General features: G+C 44.9%; 1 protein-coding gene, 2 long non-coding RNA genes and 3 other non-coding genes across 7 annotated transcripts in view; 2 read left to right on the forward strand and 4 right to left on the reverse strand.

The window, feature by feature from the left end:
• Positions 1–4,255: 4,255 nt before the first annotated feature.
• Positions 4,256–4,327, reverse strand: Trnam-cau (transfer RNA methionine (anticodon CAU)). Its single transcript has one exon. It is a non-coding gene; the product is annotated as a tRNA-Met (tRNA).
• Positions 4,328–4,465: 138 nt separating this feature from the next.
• Positions 4,466–16,014, forward strand: LOC144143482 (uncharacterized). The gene is made up of 2 exons (XR_013317090.1): positions 4,466–4,636; positions 15,921–16,014. It is a non-coding gene; the product is annotated as an uncharacterized LOC144143482 (long non-coding RNA).
• On the forward strand, positions 5,127–5,210 carry Trnal-cag (transfer RNA leucine (anticodon CAG)). The gene has a single exon. It is a non-coding gene; the product is annotated as a tRNA-Leu (tRNA).
• LOC144143481 (uncharacterized) lies at positions 11,338–14,064 on the reverse strand. The gene is made up of 2 exons (XR_013317089.1): positions 13,232–14,064; positions 11,338–12,114 (listed from the first exon to the last, which is right to left on the reverse strand). It is a non-coding gene; the product is annotated as an uncharacterized LOC144143481 (long non-coding RNA).
• On the reverse strand, positions 14,181–14,264 carry Trnal-cag (transfer RNA leucine (anticodon CAG)). The gene has a single exon. It is a non-coding gene; the product is annotated as a tRNA-Leu (tRNA).
• Positions 16,015–17,426: 1,412 nt separating the features above from the next.
• LOC144143479 (F-box only protein 3-like) overlaps positions 17,427–22,425 on the reverse strand; it is a 31,883-nt gene continuing 26,884 nt past the window's right edge. The window contains exons 11-12 of one of the 2 annotated variants that reach the window (XM_077675230.1): positions 22,376–22,422; positions 17,427–20,033 (exon numbers count right to left, since the gene is read on the reverse strand). In XM_077675230.1, coding sequence (XP_077531356.1) covers positions 20,025–20,033; positions 22,376–22,422 — 56 coding nt within the window. In that variant the 3' untranslated portion in view covers positions 17,427–20,024. The remainder of the gene's footprint in view (positions 20,034–22,375; positions 22,423–22,425) is intronic. The other variant, XM_077675229.1, reaches the window with a different exon arrangement.

Genomic DNA, 22,425 nt, shown 5'->3' on the forward strand with positions numbered 1-22,425 from the left:
GACGACAACGACGACGACGCCGGAGGGACAAGGCGAGTGAATGAGATGCTCTGCATCTAAAAACAGCGCAAACGACGGGACGAAGAAAGGTAAGACAGCGCCTGTGTTTAGTCTTACCTTTCTTCGTCCCGTCGTTTGCGCTGTTTTTCTTAGTTTAGCTATAGATGCTTGAGCTATCTCCACTCCCCAAATTTCTTCGTTGCATATCCTTCGTTTCTATGCCACCAGTTATGAGGATACAGAATAGTGATCATATAGATGATGATAATAACAATAAAAACGTTATTTTGTGGGCTTGAGGAAAGCTCTGATAGGTCAGCGTAACTAAATTGATCGTGGAGGGGATAAGAACAACTCTTTCTAGGAACTACTCCGCCAGATGAGAGTAAAAATGGCAGCTTGGGCCGTGCACATGCGCAGATAGGCAAATCGGTAAATGGAGAGGGAAAGGGGAGACCCGGAAACGCCTGGAAATAATATATGAAACTACTGGAGAGTGACGCATGCTTTAAAAAAAAAGAGGAATGAAATGTCACTATTTTTTTTTTTACGCGGTCGTGCTGATATTTTGCTCTCTTGAGCATCACTATCACGTCTTCTGGAGCTGACGCGTTTCTGGTCGCACGCAGTTTTGTGGGATGTTGCAAAAGCGTGCTGCAAAAACCGCACTGCTAGCTGTACATGCCGGTTTGGTACGGGATGGCAAGGCACCGCCGTTTTGTGCGCGTTGCGGCAGTATGAAAAGAACACAGCATTCTGTTGTCCAATTTTATATTTCAATACGCCCTGTCGATTACGCGCAAACAGTGACCGAAGTTTTTTAATACTTTTAGAAACCGCGTACTGTAGGTATTAGGTGGCTGGAACACTTATTTTGAACCGCCAAAATAGCAACGCACAATTATTACGCGCATAATTTCACGGCATGTTGACGCAACGCACAGGCGCGTTGCTTTGTTCAAATATAGCAACGCCGCTAAAACGTCCCTGTGCCCCCATTTCGGTATTTGCAGACGACGGCAGCGAAAGCGCGGCATCATGGCGGCACGAAGCAACACGTCATCTCCGCCTTCCAAACTGGGTAGACGCGATTTGGAGCAGTTGTGGGCTCCGCAACTCGGCAAAGGGCAAGAGGGGACATCGGTGGTGGGGGGACATAACAACTGCCAAAGGAAGCCCAGCCGCCGTCAACGCCGGTCGCGGGGTCGTAGTACTGGTAGTTCTGCTTTCACCGAGCGGGCTCTTTCGCGCTGTCCGCGAACAACTCTCGCCATCTGGCGAGTGCTCTTACAAACTCTGAGTGCTTCGGCCCTTCAGCCTTTCCGTTCGCAGTACTTGCTTGTGCTCTACCCTAAAAACGCGCCAAAAAGCAAAGCAGTGTTCGCTCGTCTCGCCTGTGCCTCTCTTTTTTTATCTCTGTGTGCTTTTACCGAAGTGTTTGTACTCTCGCCTTTCGGCAGCACTCACTCGCGGACCTCTTACCCTCTGCCATTTGCTTCGGCTTTTACGTTCCGCGTTCCGTGTTTTTACCGCACTCGTGAGAGGCACATCTCCGGTCCAGGTTTTTCTCTCCTCCCTCTACGTCTCTCTTTCCCCGCGTACTGTGTCAGCGTGGAGGCCCTTTCAGGCTCGAGAACAAAGACCAAAACGGCGCCCGGTGAACCACCCATCCCCTGCCGCGCGTCTTTCCCCTTTCTCATGCCCTTTCTGCTGGCCCCTTCTGCCTTGCCGCCATATGCGTTGCTTTGGCGCGCATTTGGAAGACGCCGGGGGTAGAAAATGGCTCCCGTCCGCAGATTTCTGAGGTGGAAGCTACGGGGAAGTCGCCGTTTGGTACGGTCCATTGGTAGTAGGAAGTGTACGAGCGGTGCTAGCGACCTAGTTATGCATGTGCAATTGTTTCGGGTATTTTTTCCGTTTTTCGTTACTGAATCCGTCCGACAGATGTGTTTCCAGCTGAATAGGCCAGCTTCTTTTTTTATAGTATTCGTATTGTTGTGGGAGAATCTATGCCGTGCATCCAATGTGTGTCGGATGCATCATATGGGAAATGTGTGACACGACCCAAGTTGTACGTGTCACGCACTCCACTAAAAGTTTCATTTAAAAGATTTAAAAGAAATCTTTTTAGAGGCGTCTGACACATTGGGTGGTGCGACGGCGCATTTAAAAATAAACTATTTTCGAAAAATGACTGCATGATTGACTGGCGTAGTGCCCGGAAGCATTCCACGAATGCCGTATTTTGTGTTTGATTTGTTCTCCTATAAAAGAATTAACCGTGTGTCCTGAGTGTTTCTTTACTTCTTTGAACGAGGAGGAGGAGGAATAAACTTTTAGAAAAACACGCCGTTGTCCATGGGCGCAGCCTAGGCCTTTCCCTCATTTGTTTTTACACTGGGACAAAATTTTACCTGCTGGTTTTTCTCCGGTACGGGTAAACTATATGTTTAATTTAATCCATTGGTAATACACCCCAGCTATCGCTTGTGTTATTCTTAACAAAAACGTAGACCACAAATTGTGATCGTGAAGATTTTCTGACATATTGCATGCAGGAATTGTGAATTAAAATTGTTTAAAGACACTCTGTTATTGCAACAACCTATGTGCCATAGTACGCATACATAGGATTGTTCGTTTTCGGGTTTCATATTTTTTATAACAGGGGAGAAATCGGGTATTTTTGTAAAACCACTGCGGAATTAGTTTTTTTCTTTTCAGGTTAAATATACAGATGTTCTACGTAATAACATTAGTGTTTATTTCAAGCTAGTTTTCGGGTGTACATCAGGGTTTTACAGCAAATAACTTCGAAATTTGGCGTTTGTAAAGAGCATTGATAACTTCTAAGAAAGGAAACATTTTATTCACGAGAAGCTGGTCATTAATTTTTTCCACATCCTTGTTTGCATACATTATCATCTGCATAAGCAAGGATGTGGGTCTCCATTCGAGACCAGTCCGATCGTTGAACGCGTGTCTCAGCCGGTAGAAAGTTGTCTACATCACACCTTCTATTATAATATTAATATTAATATTAATATTAATATATATATATATATATATATATATATATATATATATATATATATATATATATATATATATATATATATATATAAGGTTAGTTGAGACAGAGACACACGAGAAGGACATTAAAAATAAAAATTCCCTTTTATTCCCTTTCTATATTCCGGACTATATATATATATATATATATATATATATATATATATATATATATATATATATATAGTCTGGAAAGATAAAAACTCACACAGAGCGCGAAAAAAATAAGGTTAGTAGAGACAGAGACAAACGAAAAAGACGTAGAAAATAGAAATAAGTTTACTGACGTTTCAGGGAGAGGACTCCCTTACTCTCCTCTCCCTGAAACGTCAGTAAACTTATTTCTATTTTCTACGTCTTTTTCGTTTGTCTCTGTCTCTACTAACCATATATATATATATATATATATATATATATATATATATATATATATATATATATATATATATATATATATATATATATATATATATATATATATATATATATATATATATGCACAACAATGTCAGTGCAGCATTTGCAGCCTGGGGTAGCGAGTGGTGAGTCATGCCAATACTCAGTTGGTTCGAAAGCTGTGTTTGTGGGGCTTGCTTGCAGCAAGTACTGGTTGAGAACAGCGGACGATCAGCGCACGATTGTGCAGATCGCTACTTTAAAAAGGTCTATTCGGGGAGGAATAGTGGTATAACCCGATTCTCCTGACACAAGTTCAAGGTGTAAAAATCGGCAGAATCGGGTTTTACCCAAAAACGAACAACCCTGTGGATACAGAGCACAGCATTATACTCTTTGTTACATCTATTCGAATCAAAATCGGTGCCGTTCAAACGTTTTCTGAGGGCAATTAAACCAATAAATAATTAGGTTGGGTTAGAAAACGCGCGCTGGGTACACAAACCTAGGGTAGAACATATTCGATTTTTTTTAGAGTAAACGCATGAGAGGATTGCCTAATACTGCCGAATTGACAAACTACTTGGTTTGAAAATACAAGAAAGATTACCGTGCCCAGAGGGGCGGCCGAGTAATCAAGGAAACATCGACCCGTTTTCAATATTGATAGTAAAAGTAAGCCGATGATTGATTTGAACCCTGGTTCAACCAACATTGACAACACTACGAAGAAACACAGAATTTAGATGACGTGGCAAACTTGCAATAACAAAAAGAAAAAAAAATGTAGCAGAGCGTGGTTTCGATCCACGGACCTCTGGGTTATGGGCCCAGCACGCTTCCACTGCGCCACTCTGCTAGACGTTCCCGGCTGTCAATTTGGGCGTATATGAAGTCTTGGCAGGTTTCTTTTTTTTTTTTTTAAACGTGGCGCTTCCATGCCACGGCGTTTCCTTTTTTTTACTACTTCGCGATTTCCCTCCATATCAGTGCTGTTGCTTCTCTTTACCGTTAACTTTTTCGCTTTCGCCACCTATCTACCTTACCAATAAATTCGTTATGAGTATATTCGGCGCACATATGGAACCGGCTGCCTGCATATCTCTGCGTTGGAGTGAATGTGCCGTTGTGTTGAGGCTTTTGGGTACACCGTGGTTGGTGTACCAAAGTAAGTAAAACTTCATTTTGATGCATCTGTAACGACAGTTTTTTTTTTTCTTTGGGCACTTCACGTGTAGTTGCGACCGCTTTTGACTTTATACAGCGCAGAATAAAACTAAAAATGCACACGATTAGCTGGAGCAAAAATGGAGTGCGGGGAAGAGCTGTCTTTTTGGAACAAAAACTCTGCCCACACGGGGCAGGCGGGGATTTCTACAGGTTAGTTCGGACGTGGTGTAAGCACACGCGCACGATATTTGTTTAAACTTGTGTGACAAGTTTAAACGTCACGCGACGCTGAGCTTGTTCCAGAAAACTCAACTGTGTCGCGAGGCTGGGTTATTTGGATGTTTCATCAGTTTCATCATTGGACGGAAGGTCTCTGCACCATGGAGGAAGAAATTTTTCTTTCCTCCATGCTCTGCACACGCGTTTGTGTTACCACTGTGAAAATGAACGAAGGGAACACTTCAAAAATTTTTCGGCTGGGAAGACATGTCAGGATGGCCGAGCGGTCCAAGGCGCTGCGTTCAGGTCGCAGTCTGGTCTTCCAGGCGTGGGTTCGAATCCCACTTCTGACACACCTTTTTTTTTTCTTTTTTTGGCCGTCGACTTGGCATGAAACAACACACGCTACGGATTCCTCATTCAGCTGATTTTCTTTGAAGAGGCACCTGTGCAGCAGACGCTTGTCAAACAGCCTAACGAGGTGCGAGCTGCCCTGAGCAGTCACCATTGTTATTTCTGCTATGTGCATTGTTGTGCAGAGGACGCCCGAGGAGCTGTCAGCCACGTGGGATACGTAGTATCCGCTTAGGCCATCATTATACGCGACACTGTCTGCAAGCTCTTCACGGTAGTGCGAGGTCCTTTGTCACACACTGCTTTTTCTCATGAGGGGTTTATGTATGGGCGGAACCCGCGCGACATACGTTAGTTACCGCAAGCCAAAAGGCTCAAACGGGAGGCAGAAGAAGTTGGTACCCGAAAGGCGGAAAGAGTGGCCCTGGAAAGAAATGGTCATGAAGACAACGTACGAAAAAAAAAATAAAGAAAAGTCCCGTCGAAGTGACTTTCGTCTCGCATCTTCCACTGCTTTTCTTTTTTTGATTTTACAGACTTACAAATATGACAAAGGACTATCAATGAGAAAACTTGCGTAAAATTAGCATCACGTTGGTGTGTGCTGCCGTTCTAGATGTAACACGTTGGTTGAAAATGTGTTCGTGCGCTCCAGTGCAATGCAAAAAAAAAAGTTGGTTCTTGACCATCACCGACATGACTCGACAGGGCCTGCGAACGCGTTGTTTAGCACTAATTAGGATCACTAAACAAAGGCTTAGTGGCTCTAGTACCAATTTTACCGCTGAATGATTTTCATCACTATACATGAAAAGGGCGCTCACAGATAAAAAACTAAGTTCAACATTTTTTTTTTTTTTGAACAGCATAAGCAGAAAGAGGACACGATAGCAGACCACTGGGCATATCACCTTTCAGTGGTGCCTTGCGTTCCCGGATAACAAGAAAAAAAAAAAACGTATAAAGCAGTACTGTACCAAGTCAGCGTTATTGGAGCTGTAAGAGTAAACTTCCACAATGACGCACTGAGAATATAGCAACGCGCCTTAGGTGTAAACAAAATGTGAAATGGGTTAACAGCATAGTCGCCTCCTTCGTCGAAAGGCGTCGGGACGCCGTACCTCTGCATCAATATAATTTTTCTAAACGGTACTTGTTTTTTGGTATTGCTGCGGGGATTAATCGGTCGCAGTTAGCACAGGACCGGGATAAGTGGAGATTTATGGGAGAGGCCTTTGCCCCGCAGGGGGCGTAGCCAGGATTATGATGATGACAATGATGATGATGATTGGTATTGCCGAGGCAACAGGGCGATTGGATGGAAACCCACGAAAGAGGAAGCGTGGGCTTTGGATAACGTTTGAGTGAACCATGAATTCACTCAGCTGATCCGTGCCTCAGGCCAAAGCTTTGGTTCCTAAAAAAAAAGATTAAAAACATTCTGATCATCACAAAGCTCTTCGCATATAATGCATCTGCTAGTTCAAAACTTAATTATGCAGTAACTGTGCGGACTTCTCTGAAAATAAAAAAAGGCATATACCAGCTAGAAAATATTCAAAGAAAGGCGGCAAGATTTCCTTTTTTTTTTTTTTTTTTCAAAATACAAGAGGCGATATCCTCCGACGTTAGTGATGAAGCTAAATAATGTGCCCACATGGAAAGCACACACGAATTTTAGTCGACTTTCACTGGTACTTTATGGCATAACTAGGTAGTAAGTTGATAACTCCCCCACAGCATGTGAACCCCTTGACTACCAGGACCAGTAGACACAGTCGTAAGTGCACCGCAACTCCCGTTTTTGCTCGTACAGTCGAACATCGTTATAACGAAGTAGTATGGGGACAGCAATTTAGTTCGTTATATCCGATATTCGTTATAACAGCAGAGGTAAAAATCGGCTATAACAAATGGACAATCTGGCTCGCGCAAGAATACTTGATACAAAAATGAATTTTTAGGCTTCCAACCCACAAGTATAAACAAGGTAAATCTTGTCTTTCTCCTTGTTGCATTTCAAGCTAAATGAACCGGAACATGAGTGTGTGAAATTGCAACAGAACAAGGTTCACTTGACAAAACAGGCATGCGTCTTTATTCATTTGATGAAGGATGTGAACTTCATCTGGTGGCTACTCACAGCACTGTGCAGGATGGAGTTTTCCACAGTGTCCACGAACAAAAGGGCCTTTATACTACTGCAGTTTTTCCAAGTAGCTTCTCAGCCTCCTGGTCAAATATTTCTTCGTTATATCCGATATCGCGCGCGGCTCAGAGTTTCAGTTTTATTATGAAAGAATAAGTGCCATTGAAATAAAGCGTGACCAACCAAAGATCGTATTTAGTTCGCTATAGCCGATAAATCTCTATATCAGTGTTCGTTATTACGCGGTTCAACTGTACTACTGCCTTAAGACACGGCTATTTTACGCGCACAATGCCACTGCGGAATTTGCTACGGTCAAGCATTTTTCAAGCTGAACATTTTATTGCAAGATGAGAGAGCCTCTTGTTGTTTAGGCTTTCTCCCGGCCTTGTGAGCGTTTCGCTGTCGTTTGCTGCAGCATTTAATGGCACTCTGCAACCTTCCGCATCTACTTGTGATGCTCGAGTCTTTCCTTTATTGCCCCTTCTTGTGGCATCCTAATTATGGCTTGCACGAGTAACATATAAATAAAAAGCCACGTGACTCTCAACTCGCACGAAACAGAAGTGCCAGTTGAGATTTCACGGAGAACTCTGTCCGGCTCATGAAAACGAACACTGCGACGCAATAAAAAAACACGTTCAGTCTTCGTCAAAATTTTCTAGGCCAAGCCGAAAGTGCGCTGGCCGCGAAAAATTCAATGCACAAGCTTACGTCCCGAGCGAGGCTAAAACTTTTTATGCCGGAAAGCTAGAGAAAACATCTTTGTTTCTTACTGTCATAAAATAATTGTCACATTTAAAGGTGAAGCTTATTCTTTGAATTCTTTGTGGTCGAGAAGGCCTAGGATTGGCCTAGAAAATTTCAACAAGGGGTGTACGTCACCGTTAACAGCAGGCCGCCTTGCCGCTAGCCACGTGGTGCAGGATCTCTGCGTCTCAGTGCAGTACTGGGCCAGAATTTCTCAGTTTTGTTCATTTTATGTCCGTTCATTTCGGAGTGTCCATTTGAAGCGAGCCCCGATTGGCTGAAAGCAGACGACCTGTACGCTGAACAAGCAATTTGGAGGGCGTCGGTTCCTGAGCATGCCATAGGTCAGAGGCCTCGCTGGTGCAACTGCGTCACGATTGAAATGGGTGGGAAATGGACGTTTCTGAACCGACATGGTGGGCTAAACTGCACGAAAAAGTACGGGATGAACAGAGAGACACCATACAGCGCAGTGTGGTGTCTTCTGGAATTGTCTCGTCCTTTGCGCTTTTCTTATCATGACCAAAGACCAACTCAAAATTTCGCCCCTAGCCAGTCACGTGCGCGGCCCTACGTGCGTAACAGAGGATCCTCCAGGTACGTCTAGCAAGGTTGTGCCATTTTTTGACAATCAAGCAGCAACGGATTTTGCCTTTCCGTTTCCTGGTGACGACCTTCTGTGCCTACCATTTGCTTGTCATTGTAATGCTGCATAAAACTTGCACCTTCTTGCATTGAACCGTAGCCGAATTAATGCTTGATGCCAGGTTCTGAAAAGAAGATTCTAAGCATGCATGGGTTCGACTATTATTTTTCGGCTGGCAAGTTACCGGCGTTTTCCGGTCCGCTAACAGTTTCAGTACCTCAAGTACTGAGTTGTCATCGCCGCTGATTCCGTGACCAAACCATCTCAACCTTGCTTCTTGAACTTTTACTTCAATGACAGGCCTGTGGATGCGAGTGCTTCGAAGGATTTTGCATCTTCACAGTGCACGTCCACGTCAATTTTGAAGTTACTACGGCCGCCTTACTATCGGCGACACTCGTTTGGCATTGACTTACCTTAACGAACTTGCGGAGCTTGGTGTGAAACGAACTGCATAGGAGCGACAGCAGCGTATAGCAGCGGTAAGAAATGGCGTCGGCTTGCTAGCCCATTGACTTCGCTGCGCCTTCGCAGCGAATCCTGCAGTTTACGGGACGTTAAACGCTGCAGAAACCGGGTTCACTGCGCTTCTTCCGCATCAGCCATGTCAGCCATTATACATACTCTTTTTCGTGGCATTTTACAGCAGGACAATGTGTCGGCGTCTTGGGCCGGTGACACGTGCAACATATCTTTAACCCGGAGGTCATATGCCTCTGCAATTCTTATCACGACCGATGTTTGTCCGAACACCGGAAATGATGTTACTTTTATTTTGGACGTTGGATTTTGACATCGCCCGTTAATATTTTTACAGCTACGATTGAATTCGCGACACCGTTACCCGTTAATTCGCGGCAACATTAGTATGTTTGTACGCAGTACACGTTCCGCGGCCAATGCATGCATATAATGGACGACAGAACATGCCGTGCTGAAAAACACCTGGAAAAAAAAACAAAAAAACATCACGCCATATGCAACCCGCTCAAGCATAACCGGCGTACCGCAGGCTAGAGTACTCTCCCTTATCATCTTCGATTTAAACCTGAAGGTATTGGCGGAATTTTGTGCTCGTGCAGACTGAGACCGCAACAGTGCCTTCTTGTTATCGGACCACCTCCTCAACTCGGTTCATCGCAAAGGAAAATCATTCCTGTGCGATGAGTAATGCTCACGCATTTTTTATTCCTGGGTAGCACTCCTGTGTTCCGTCATTTTTTCAAGGTCAAATCGGCGAATCACCACCCTTCCTCTATTCATATCTCCCCTCGTACAAGCCTGTCCATACGGCGCCAGCTGCGTATACGCATGTGCGAATGTTGGGACGTCGAAAACCCGCGACACTCTACATATGTACGGCGGATTCGGCAGCTGTTCAGTGCCCGCTGCACCAATTGCGCGTGCACAGGGAACGGCTGTTCGCTTGCTTCAGCGGTATCCGGACAAAATGGTCCCAGGTCAGCTTGAAGCGTGCAAGGCATTTTGGTGCAAACTATCGCGGTTAATTAGTTCGCCCACATTAGTTGGCAACTCATGGCACGTTTCCTTGAATTTGTTCCTTTTATATTTTAAATAAACTTATTCTTTTTTACATAATCTTATATATCAAGATATTGTCCGGGACCATATTGCCCTACGCCTGTTTCGCGCTCTTTCACGAGATAAAGCCCGCAGAGCCAAATAAAAGTGTCGGGTTCGCGTTCGCCACGTCTTGGACGCGCCTGGCAGAACTACTGCGGACTGGATCAGGTACAGTGCCGGTTGAAATACCATCTCCCGGTTACGCCTCATTGATATAGAAGCTGGCATACGGTACCTGAAGCAGGGTGTAGGTGAAGTGAGTGTGGAGGGTGAAAGTGCGCGAAGTAGTGGGCAGCTCTGTCTTATCTTGGAAATACTGTGAATCGAGTGGGCAAGCAGAGCAAAGCAGTGCAGCTGAGGCGTGGATAGTGGACACAGTGCAGGTGAATCGAATATCAATGAAGTAACGCACATGTCGGGAGCACCAATCCGATCATAGTGAGGCTGTGTGCGGTATTTCATGGCAGGATTGTGTGCTCGAATTTCCTTAGGCACACCGCAGCCACACTTGGTAGCACTACAGCCATCTTTATCGCTCGCTATCAGCGTACCCGCAGCGCCATTACGGGCACCTAACGACATGCTCCCCCCCATCCCTTCCACAACAAAAAGCTTAACTTCACGCGCGCTTGGCCTAATGGTGGATAGCTCTGTATGAAAAATCCCAGGTGCAAGGTACACTATTAATCATTCTCAGCATTTGTGCGGGAAAAATTTGAATCTGTGCTATTTTTACAGCATCTAGGGTTAACTACGGATGTGTACCACGATGAACGCCGATGGACAATGCTTGCAATGAACACTTGGTTTTATCTCGCAATCGCAATCACAATTAAGGGCCGCATTAATTAAAGCGACCTCCAAGGGACACTCGCGCCACGCCAAGCAAAAATACAACCACCTTCACTAACGAACACTTACCGTAGTGATTTTATTACCCAGGAAATTTCTGCTTGAACGTGTCATACGAAGGACCGTCGAGAAGAAAACACGGACACAATGCTTATTGTTACTTTATTTGGCTTACGCTTCGCTGTGCTTATTATTATGCTTGGCTTGTACTTGTTACTTTATTACCAACATCTGGCTTTGCAAGGTTAGCAACAGTGCCCCACGATGCAAATACGTTTCTCTTTTCTCTGCAAGTGTCGTAAAAGTGGTCAAAGCTGCCCTGTCACGTGTTTCAGCATCCCTTTCTTTCATAAGCCCGCGTTAAAGTAGGGTAATTATCTCAGCTTGAAGCAAAAGCCACAATTCGAATAAGCGCAACTCCCGTGAATGTGGAAAGAGCATTTCTGGCAAGAAATCATAATTCCAGCTTCCTTTCTGACTAGATTTATAAATTCTAGCTGGAATCGAGAGCTTCTAACTAGAAGAATTCTCAGTCTAGCTAGAGACGATTATTTCCAACTTGCAGGGTTTTTTTTTTCTTCCAGATGGACTAATAGCTGTAATGATATTAGCTGGAAGTAATAGCTGCCAGCCGGAACAAAATCTGAATCCAGCTAGAAATGAGCTAGAAACTTAATTTCTAGCAAAAAAGTTTTCCTAATTTCTGCTTCAATAATCCAGCTAGAAAAAAATGTTATTTTCACACGGGTTAAACTGGTGCGATAAATTAAAGTGACCTCAAAAGTTCCAAGTTAAGCAGCAAGATACAGTTACACTCGCTCAGTGTCAAGAAATAAAAAAAATTCTGGTGTTTGCCAGAAGCAAAATTTCCTTTCGCAGACAGAGCTTTCGTCCATCGTTCTTCCACTTCTGCAGTGGAAGCCTGAAATAAAAGGGCACATGAATTGGCAAAGTGCGGCAATCGCGGCGTAATTTTTTACCGATGCGCTCACATAATAAAATCGAGTTATATAGAAAGAGTGACTTCACGCAGCGTCATTGAAAATTATATAGTGGTATGGTGCTTCACTCTGCCTTTGCTCACGAAGTGACTTCTTTTGTTATTGGAACTACTTAGCGTATATTGAGTGCATGCAAATGCATCTGGCATGCACTAAAGCTTGAATTTAAACTTTGCGATTACTTTGATGCTGCGTGCAAGTTTATAGTGCATAACCGTACTGAGCAGGCTTTTAACATCGAAGCACATCAGGAAATCATGTGAGCTTGCTAAGGAACTACATAGATAGTAAACGTGCTGCCATTTGTATAAGGTATATTCACTACAACCTGCAGCCCTTATTTTTATAAATTGTCCACGATACTTCCTTGCTCTGAAAGATTTCCGAAACAATCGCCTCTACACACTTATCCACACAAAAGCACTCATGAACATTTATTAGGTTAGTCTGTACATCCGTCATAAGCATGTTCGCAGTTGGTTTGCAGATGCAACCTTCTGAGCTTAAAAAATAAAAAAAATGCGAAATATGAAATTTTTTCAGTAAGAATAATCGAAGAGGACTCCATTTAACGTGCTCCGCTGAGCATTCGGCTACTTTTTTGTTCCCGCACGATAACATATAACTCACTTTCAAGGACGCTGAGCACGAGGTCGCGGGTTCGATTCCCGGCCGCGGCGGCCGCTTTTCTGATGGAGGCGAAAAGCAAAAACGCCCGTGTGTGCGAGATTTCGGCGCACGTTAAAGATCCCGAGGTGGTCAAAATTAATCCGGAGCCCTCCACTACGGCGCGCCTCATCGCCTGCGTTGCGTCGGCGCGTTAAACCCTACAATCAATCAATCAATCACTTTCAAGGACGTCGCGGCCAAGCATGCATTTTTTTTCCTTCCATATCTCAGCGAACTAGTTAGTGAAGGCCTAAAACTTAAATCTGGGGCCTATTTATTAGCTCCGCCAAACGAATCGTCTGCAGACATTGATTGTGAACTTGTTATCTACAAATAAATATTCAAAGAGAAACGTGCAATAAACTTCACCGCGGCTGCGCTGAACCAATGGCCGTTTATCCAGCGGCTCCTCCTGCGAGCGGGTTAGTCTGCGATGTCGCTAGGGGCGTTTCCGAATTAAATTAAGTTTGTTTCGCGACCGATTTGACGCTTCCTTGCGCGCCGACTTTACAACTGCGCCGCCTTGACCAGCCACGCCGGCAGCCATTACAATATGGCGTTCCGCCTTCGTCCACGAAGCCGGCATTGTTGTTTTTTGTATGTTTCCTTGCATCAAAAATGTCACGTGGCGTGTTTTTGTTACCTGGAACGACTAATATGGCAAGATTACGCGTGAAAAACCTACGACATGTAATTTTTATGCCTTAAAAATCTCTGTTCGAGGCAAAAACGTTAATTTCACGTGGCAAACGGCCATTTTGAACGTAGCAGACGACGAAGTGCCCGGATGTAGCCTCGCGCAAGGCTCGACGTCTGGGACGTGCCTAGCCTCTCGTCCGAGGCCGCTCCGCCGTTACCTGGGCAACCGCGGCCGCACGTATCGATCGCCACGTCATGATCACGTGACTTCTTTGTGCGCTTCGCCGTTGCCGCCGTCGCGCGTTGGGGCCGGCGCAGCCGGAAAAATAGAGCGCGCTCTCATCGATAACGTCAGATTGTCATTCTGAATCCAGGAAGCTGACCGCAGCCTGCGCGCAGTGATAAGTGCGTTGGGCGTTGCGCGGTTTCCGCACAGTACATTAGGGTTTGCTAGCAGGACGCACGAAAAGCACTAGTGACTTGTCTGGGTGGGTAGCCGTGTCGGCCATCTTGTGAACCTTTCTTTACTTTTTTTACGCGCTTATGCACACGATAAAGGGTAATGGGTACAGCCGACAAAATATTCCACGGAACCGCGGACCCTGTTGGTGTCTGATGGCTTATTTGGTAGCTCCATTTAACGCTAAGACAAAAAAAACGAAAAAGAAAAAAAATGTGATGTCAGAAGTGGGATTCGAACCCACGCCCGGAAGACCGGACTGCGACCTGAACGCAGCGCCTTGGACCGCTCGGCCATCCTGACAGATAGCGACTGCTGTTTTTATGGTTGTATATAAAGCCGGGCGCTTTCAATTATCCTCGCTATTCTTTTTACTTTTGTTATTGCAACAAATTCAGAAATAAGTAACCACAACTTCCAATTTTTATTTTATGCAAGGCTGGCGTCTTAAGTAACTAATAACGCAACGGATGTGCCGACCGTAATGCTTCATGTGACGACCTCTCTTGTCGCGTTTATGAAGTACTTTCTGAAGTCCCAGAAAAAAAATGGCGGGCATCTGACATGGCGGCTGTTCTACTCGTTCGGTTCCTCGCCGTGTTGACTGCCGCTACTGCTCGCCTTTGACCTCACCAACGCCTCGCACGTCGCGTCTCTGCAAACTCCGCACTTTCCCAGAGACATGCCCAAGGGATGTTGTGTGCCGTCGTGCGCGTCGACGGAGCGCAAGTCGGGCAGTTTCATCTCGTTCCACGAAGTGCCGTCGGACGACCGAGCTCGCGACGCCTGGGTCGATGCCATCGCCGGAGACGACCTCGAGGAGCGCGTGCGACTATTGAGCAACGCGCGGTCGGTCGTGTGTTCGCTGCACTTCAAGACGACCGACTTTAAGGTGGGCATGAAGCGGCGCGTTCTCAAGCCGACCGCCGTGCCGTCAATCTTTCCCGAACCTGGGACACACTTGCCGCAGCCCGAGCGCAAAAGGCGACGACGGAACAAGGAACCGTACTACTACTACCACGTCGACTCCGTGAAGCAGGTGGAAGAAGTAGAAGAAGAGGAGGAGACCGCTGTTGCGGCCGTTAGCGCCCGCGTCGAGGACAGGCCGCGGGTTGTCACGGCAGAGACTACCACAATCATGATTTTGCCTGGGATGGTCATTCGCCACGAGAGGTAGCATTAAAGGATGCGGGCTTTCTGTGAACATTTCCCAAGTGCCCATTGTCACGACACACACAAACAATCCCAAAGGTTTTTTTTTCCCCCTCTGTCGCAGAGAGGCTTTCTGTACCTCTCAAACACCTTCTGCGATGCCTTACTGCTAAGCCGCTGGTAGGAAGTGTTTAAGTGGAATTCAGCGTGTGGACGGGAGCCTGCGTTGCGAACTGATACGCGCAGTGAAAGCACTGACTCAATTTGTTACGTCGTTGAAGTGTTTCTCATGGACTTTAAAATGAGGCGCTTTATTGTAAGACATTGGGCCTCTTAAATGCAGAAAATCCATCCACGCCATCGAGTATGAGAACTGAGAGGCCTGCGGCGGCAGAGTTATCGTAATGTGTACAAAGCGAATTTTCTGAAATAAACTTGTCGAAATTAGTCGCTGTTGCGTAGATGGTTGCCGAGAGTTTGTTGCCTCGTGATAGATTCCCATATCGGAGTGTTCCGGTGGCACGTTTCATCTTGTAAACTGTAGACTCCGGTTAAGACGAACAACACTTTTGCTCTCTCGTAACGCCCACAATGAAAAAAAAAAACGAATTTCTGATAACACGGACAAATTTTCACGGTCCCTTCGAATCGTCTTAACGGGAGTCTACCGTACTTCACTTCGAAATGTGCTTCTGTTTCTTGACGTTTTAACCGGCGAAACAAGTGGCATTGGATCAATTTGTCAGTGCGAATGTAGTCTTGTCCGTAGAGGTTTTATTCTGAAAAATTTCGTGTCCGATTTTCCAGACTTGTCCATCACCGACAAGAACTTTGCTTACACCAGTGACGCGAGCTCCTGCATAAGCACCGAAAGCCAACCTGGTAATAAATTCTTACAAAACCAAGCCTTTTTCACTACATGCATTTGGCATGGTCAGCGCAGACGAGTTTTTATGCTGGCCGACTTATTCAAATTTTTGTGCTCTTGAGATACAACTGGTAATGTGTGGGTCATTTAAGAGAGAGGGATATACTTACGGGGGTAGCTACACTAAGCGGAAAAGTGTGGTAAAGAAATAAAGTTCTGTTGGCATTTAATGTTGCCTATCAGGTCAACTGTTCTGATGGAGGCCATCCAGGCCTTGTGGTTACAGGTTTGGCATGTAAACACTTATTACTGGAACCAATGTGCCTACAGGCATTGCAGAGACTTGAGTGCTGTATATGTAATTTAATTGGGTGTTCTAGGGTGTACCAGATGCTACATTAATGCCGCCCTAGTACAGCTTCATACTACTGTACTTGCCCAAGGCTTATTTTTAACTAATTAAGTGGCAGCAAGCAGTTTATAAAATGAGGGGTGCTACATTGTTTGGAATGCAGTTACTGTGTTTTTTATTGGATTGTTGCTCAGTGAACACTTAAAAATGTTACTGTTAGGAATATTAGCCACCTGCCTATTATTGCCAGTTGGTAATCAACTCGTGGACAGAACCACAAGTAACATTTCAGGCTAATTCATTTTTCACACTGACAAAAATTTTCATGCTTGCCTACCCTAAGAAAATTGTTTAAATTGTTTTCAAAAGCCATGAAGCAGCAGAACGGTACGACATTGTTTTACTACTCAGCTATATCGGCTCAAAAACAACTTGTGTGCACCGCTTTCATGTTTCGCCTTCCCACCATCGGAAGCTACTACCAGTTCACAATTCATCGCTCAAGCCAATGCCTTCTAAGGGTACCACATAAACAAAAACTGCCTTAATTTTATTTTGGAGTATGAAATGTTCATAATACTGTTGGAGCAACCCGTACTCTGCTCACAGTTCAGGAATGACTCAAATTAGGCTTGACAAGAATCATCACGTTCCCTGATTGATTGATTGTAGGGTTTAATGCGCCGACGCAGCGCAGGCGATGAGGCGCGCTGTAGTGGAGGGCTCCGGATTAATTTTGACCACCTGGGGATATCTAACATGCGCCGAAATCTCGCACACACCGGCATTTTTGCTTTTCGCCTCCATCAGAAAAGTGGCCGCTGCGGCCGGGAATCGAACCCGCGTCCTTGTGCTCAGCAGCAATGCGCCTTAGCTACTGAGCCACCGCAGCGGGTCTCATCAAGTTCCCTAGCGAATAAAGTTCGAGACGTCATACGCAAATGCAACTTTGGTGCTTGCTGCTATATTTTAGCGCGCTAATTGTCGTGATAGAAGTTATTCGACAAGCCGCACATGTTTGGGTGCAACGGTATCTTGCCTCGTCATTTTATAAACTGCATACAGCTTTGAATAAACACACAAGGCTCTGCAGTGTTTCTTGAAATGTTTTATCAAGCAAAAAGCATTCACTCGTTTCCTGCCACCTTATGTACATTTTCATACACGTAGCTCTTCTTTCCGCCATTTCAACTCCCAAGAAAACTCGCCGTAAAAATTCAGCCGCGTCACAGCAACCGATCAAGTAACAAAAGAAATACGGCCTTTATTACAAGGCCACGCTTTTTAATTCACTTGCAAGATACAAGCGCAGCTCACTGCAAACAAAAGCTGGCGATAAAAGTTCTCCTTTTTACATCACAGCTTTTCGGTCGTTCCACACGACTCGATACAAAACACCAAGCCAGCTTTTTTTCTCGCATCGTTCGTACGACAATTCAAGAGCACACATCAGATTACGGCAAGCACATCTATCAGACATAATAACTTCAATGCTGTGCATTGCTGTGCAAAGTTCTTGCTTCACTCTTTTGACTTCGTTCTCAATAAAAACTTGGCGCATGTTTTTTCAAAGCACCAAAAACAAGCTGCGGTGCAAGTTTTTCGGCAGACCAAGTCTGAAAGCGTCGCTGCTCTTTCTATGAAAAATACAACGTACAGAGATGCAAAATGTTCTATCGACCAAAACCTCCGTAAGATTTCTCCAAACCCTCAGAAATGTTCTGGTGTGTACAGAATTCAGCTGCTTTGTGGAGAACGACTGGATTTTTGTGAACACTGTCGATGCATGTTACATTGTCGAGCAGTGTAAGTGCCGAGACAGGTACAAGTGTGTAAGTATACATTATCAAACATTTCACTCTGCAAGCTTCTACGGCTTAACAAGAAAACCTTCAAAACCATAAATGTAATTTCTAACGCCATTCTTCTGCCTACACACAACACAATTACAAGAAAACCAACTTGGACTGCAATTCTCGAGGCAATGTGTTGTACGACTTCGTTGCAAAAACCTTGCCTGCTACGGAAACATAAATGTATTGTTACAAATTCAACAATGCTTGAGTCAAAGCAGCTCCAGTCAAGATACGTTGAAGTTGTACACCAAAATAAGTGCGCCTCTAAGATTGTTTGAAATGCAAGTGTTATTGAAGCGAAAAAAACTTAAAACGGCAAAACTTGGTGGCTATTGTGGTTTTTACAAAAACTTGGTTCGCATTAACAAAGCACTGTTGAAATACTTTGTGACCTCACTGAAACACGTTGGCTGGACATTTATCATAAAAAGCTTGGGGCGCATTTGTTGTGTTGCACTCTATCAATTCTGACTACTGCAAACTTTAGTGCCTGGCTTCAGCAATTCACGATTTAGCGACGCTCAAACTCAAACTTCCTTGCTTTCATCTTGCTTAACTTCAGCACAACAGCACCGAAAATGCAAGCAAAAGAGGAAGGGTTTAACTTAAGTGTCGTTACCTTTAACCGCGCATTTTTGGCGGGAATAATGTCTTGCCTTCAAACTACATTACACTTTACAAGACCCCAAACCTTAATTGCAGCTACCATTTTGTTTTTTTCAAAAGCAACTGTCTTGGTCACCTGTCTAGCAAGCCCTTCTAGACACGCGCACTGATGTCGTTACCTTCTACCATCAAACAACCAATAAATAATCAAATACTGCGACTAGAACTCAGGTTCATAGTTCAGAATATTGCACATCCTTTAGCCTACTTTTACATGGTGTGCATAAATTTCAAACATGCTTTCACACGAGAGTATCTCTCTTACAGCAGCTGACAGGACAACTTGCTTCCTGGATTCGACTTTTTTTTGGAAGATCGTTCGAAAAAAGAACCAAAGAAATTAAAAGTAAGAAAACTCTACTCGAACCTTATGGAACCAAAATCGATGCTGTTGTAACGTATGCCCTATCGTAGGCTTACCGTCTATCGCAAGCCACTTGGGTTACGTCTTCATGTGCCATTCGCAGAGCTAGTAGTGAAGTCAGACCAACACCAGCAAAAGATTTCATCAAGACAGACTCAACTTCGCTGAATCTAACCCTGCCTGAAGTTTGCGCCCACTGTCGTTTTCCACCAAACGTCTCACTCGCCAAAAACCATAACTTCAAGCAAAGAAACAACCTCATCTATGTCCAAATTAGCGCACGATCTCGCACACTACAATTTTTCGGCTGGCTAAGCAGAACGCAGATGATGCGAAAGCGTCCTTGTCTGAATCGCCTCACCAGAACAAAAAGTAGACGACAATAAAACGTTTTCTTCAGTCTTCCACCCTCTGCTTCGTGCAAACTGCACCAATACATGCGTGTACCTCACAAACCGAGAGCAGTTCTGCGTTATAAGGTTAGCATCACTTTCACAGCTGTCGTTTGAGCCTTGCAGTCTGTCCACTGCTGTCACTTCAAACGAAGGGCTTCACAAAACTCAGACGGGGACACAGTTCTTCAGAGCCGTTGTGCATTGCTTGGCGACTGGCTTGAACTGCAGCAAAAGGTTCTAGTGTGGCGTCGACGTAGGTAAAGTGCAGAGAAGTGGCGGCAGAGGAGGCAAAGCGGTGACCGTTCACTGCGCCTTCTTCACAGCGTCTCGGTCACGCTTGATGGCTTCGCGTTCGGCCGCCGTGACGTACGGTAGACACTTCATGTGGAACACGGGGCAGTGGACTTCCGTCATGTCGCCTGCAAACGTGACAGAGACACGACGAAAACACGAGTCAATTGAAGCTCGTTACTGAATCTTTTGTGCAATTGAATATGTACCTATTTGGGTAAATAAGATAAGGTGAGATACCAAAGACTCGCAAAGGTGTCGTCACTCCAGTAACAACATCCGTGAATCGCATGCGATTGCTCACTGTTGCGTCCATTCTCCGAAGTTATTAACTGCTAACACCATCCGGGTATACAGCTATGCATTCCAACTTTGTTTACTTGATCGGTTGCGTAATTTGGCCGTATCTCAGTGGTTCGAACAGGGTCACATTTACGAGCGCTTAATGTACATAAAACCAGCCTTGAATGCTACTGAATGAATGGTCCCGTGGCATTAAAGGGGGCCGTGATGACAGAATACAAGTTTGGTTGATTAAGTAGAATGCTTTGTCCCAATAATAGTTGGCGCCAGTTTCATCGCAAACAGATAAAATAGTGGCACCTTCCTGGCCACTCTCTGATCATTTCTCTCCAGCGTCACAGAATCTTGTTTAATTAGCGATTGGTGGCTGGAGACCTAGGCCACCGCCAATAAACATGTCTGGGTAACTGCAGTCAGGCCTCCAATTTCATTTGATCACATCACGTGGATGCGAACAAGCCGTAAACACGCTGCTAATTAGTGCTGGCCTCTCTTACATTTCTCCTACCCATATTCCATCACTGCAGTGCAAAATTTGAAATTTTTTGTGTCTGCAGTTAAAAATACCAACAAATTGCTGAGCACGCGCATGTGAGAGTGGGCCTCGCGGCGACCACCCGGCAGTTAACAAAACCAAGAAAATGCCGAGCACTCGTGCGTGTGTGCCTCGCTACGACATGTATATGCGTTTCCTAGTTAGTACAGCCAGCCGTCACCTGTGCTTATGGGGGTTGTATTACAGCATAAACGTACCTGAAACATACAAAACCACCCGAACTGAAATAACAGCCAAAACGAACTTGCAATGGTTGAAAGCCACGGTGTAGAAAAATATTCAACAGAAATTGCCGAAACCGACCTAAAAGGGGAAAACCCGCAAGAACTTACAAGAAGCAGTAGCTGAAACTGACCAAAAGGCAACGAAAATACCCCAAATCCCATTTATAATGCATAGAGACGTCATAAGTAGATTATATACATGATAGCAAATGTCAATATTGAAACATGTTTGAGTATTACGCATTGACTGGAAACTGACGTCACGCATCAGCGAACAAGTGGAAGGCAAGGAAGAAGAAGACGAGTGGCACTAGAGGTAAAGAAGAAGAGGTAGACGACGTTCCAGCTCTGAGTCTACGAGCAGCGCATCATTTCTGGGCACAAGTTCGCCTTGTAAATAAACCTTTTTCCAGTCCTCATTGGTAACCATCGTTACAATATTCGAATATGACAAACCCTTGAAAATGGAAAAAAAAAAAAAAAAAAGCAGTAACGGGATTTGAACCTGGGTCAGGATGTTTGCTCCGCAGGAGTGGAACCACTACGTCACGAGACCAAGCGGTTCTGCGCGATTAAATTGAGGGTCACATGCACGTGGACATGCTTCAAACATGCCCCTAGATGGCGCCACACGTCGCTTGGCTGTGCTGACTAGGAAACGGTTATACGCCGCCACAACCACCCAGCGTCCCCTGTGCACGTTTCTCAAGCCAAGCATACCCACTTAGGGAGATTGGCTCAAAAAAACTCCAGCGTTTGCCGTATAGATGGCAACATTTGCTCGGAACGAGAAAGACACGTAATAGCGTACACCCCTCCAAGGTGATGTCCAATGATTATCACTTTGAAATAAATAAAAAAAAAAGCTCACAATAAGATTGATGGAGTAAGCATCTTTCCGGCAGCAGCGAAGAAGGAAGAAATCGGCTGCAATCGTGGAGTTAGATTTTCGTGATGGTCGTGAAGGTTGCGTACAGCTTCGCTACCTAAAAGTCTTATGGATAAGTGTGAGCTTCCGTCATTTTTTAAAATATTTCTTGTATTTTTTCGCTTAAAGAAACATCTTTCTTAACAGGAGTGCAGCTGAGTGAGTTACTGAAGGCTAGTTTTTTCAAACTGGACAAAGCTGCATTTTGTCTTTACGAGAAAATGTCAGGGAGAAGTTCAACACAGCATCGACAAGGTATCTACTGCTTATTGGGAATGCCGATTCTCCTGTACGTACATATTCACGCCATATTTAAAGCACCAGCAATACAATAATACGGCAGGAAATAAAAGTTTGCCAAACACTCGGCAGAACCGCCTATTAACCAGCCTGAAAGTGAATGGTGCAGTCAGCACTTGGAACCGGAAAACTGTTTGTTTGAGTAGGGCATGTGCTTGCCTGACATAGACGTGGCATAGTCTGCTCTCCTAGTATTGGAACAGGGCCTG

The sequence above is a fragment of the Haemaphysalis longicornis genome, unplaced genomic scaffold (genome assembly GCF_048455015.1).
Source record: "Haemaphysalis longicornis isolate Haplotype H1 unplaced genomic scaffold, Haemaphysalis longicornis Haplotype H1 scaffold_6, whole genome shotgun sequence".
NCBI classification, from domain to species: Eukaryota; Metazoa; Arthropoda; class Arachnida; order Ixodida; family Ixodidae; genus Haemaphysalis; species Haemaphysalis longicornis.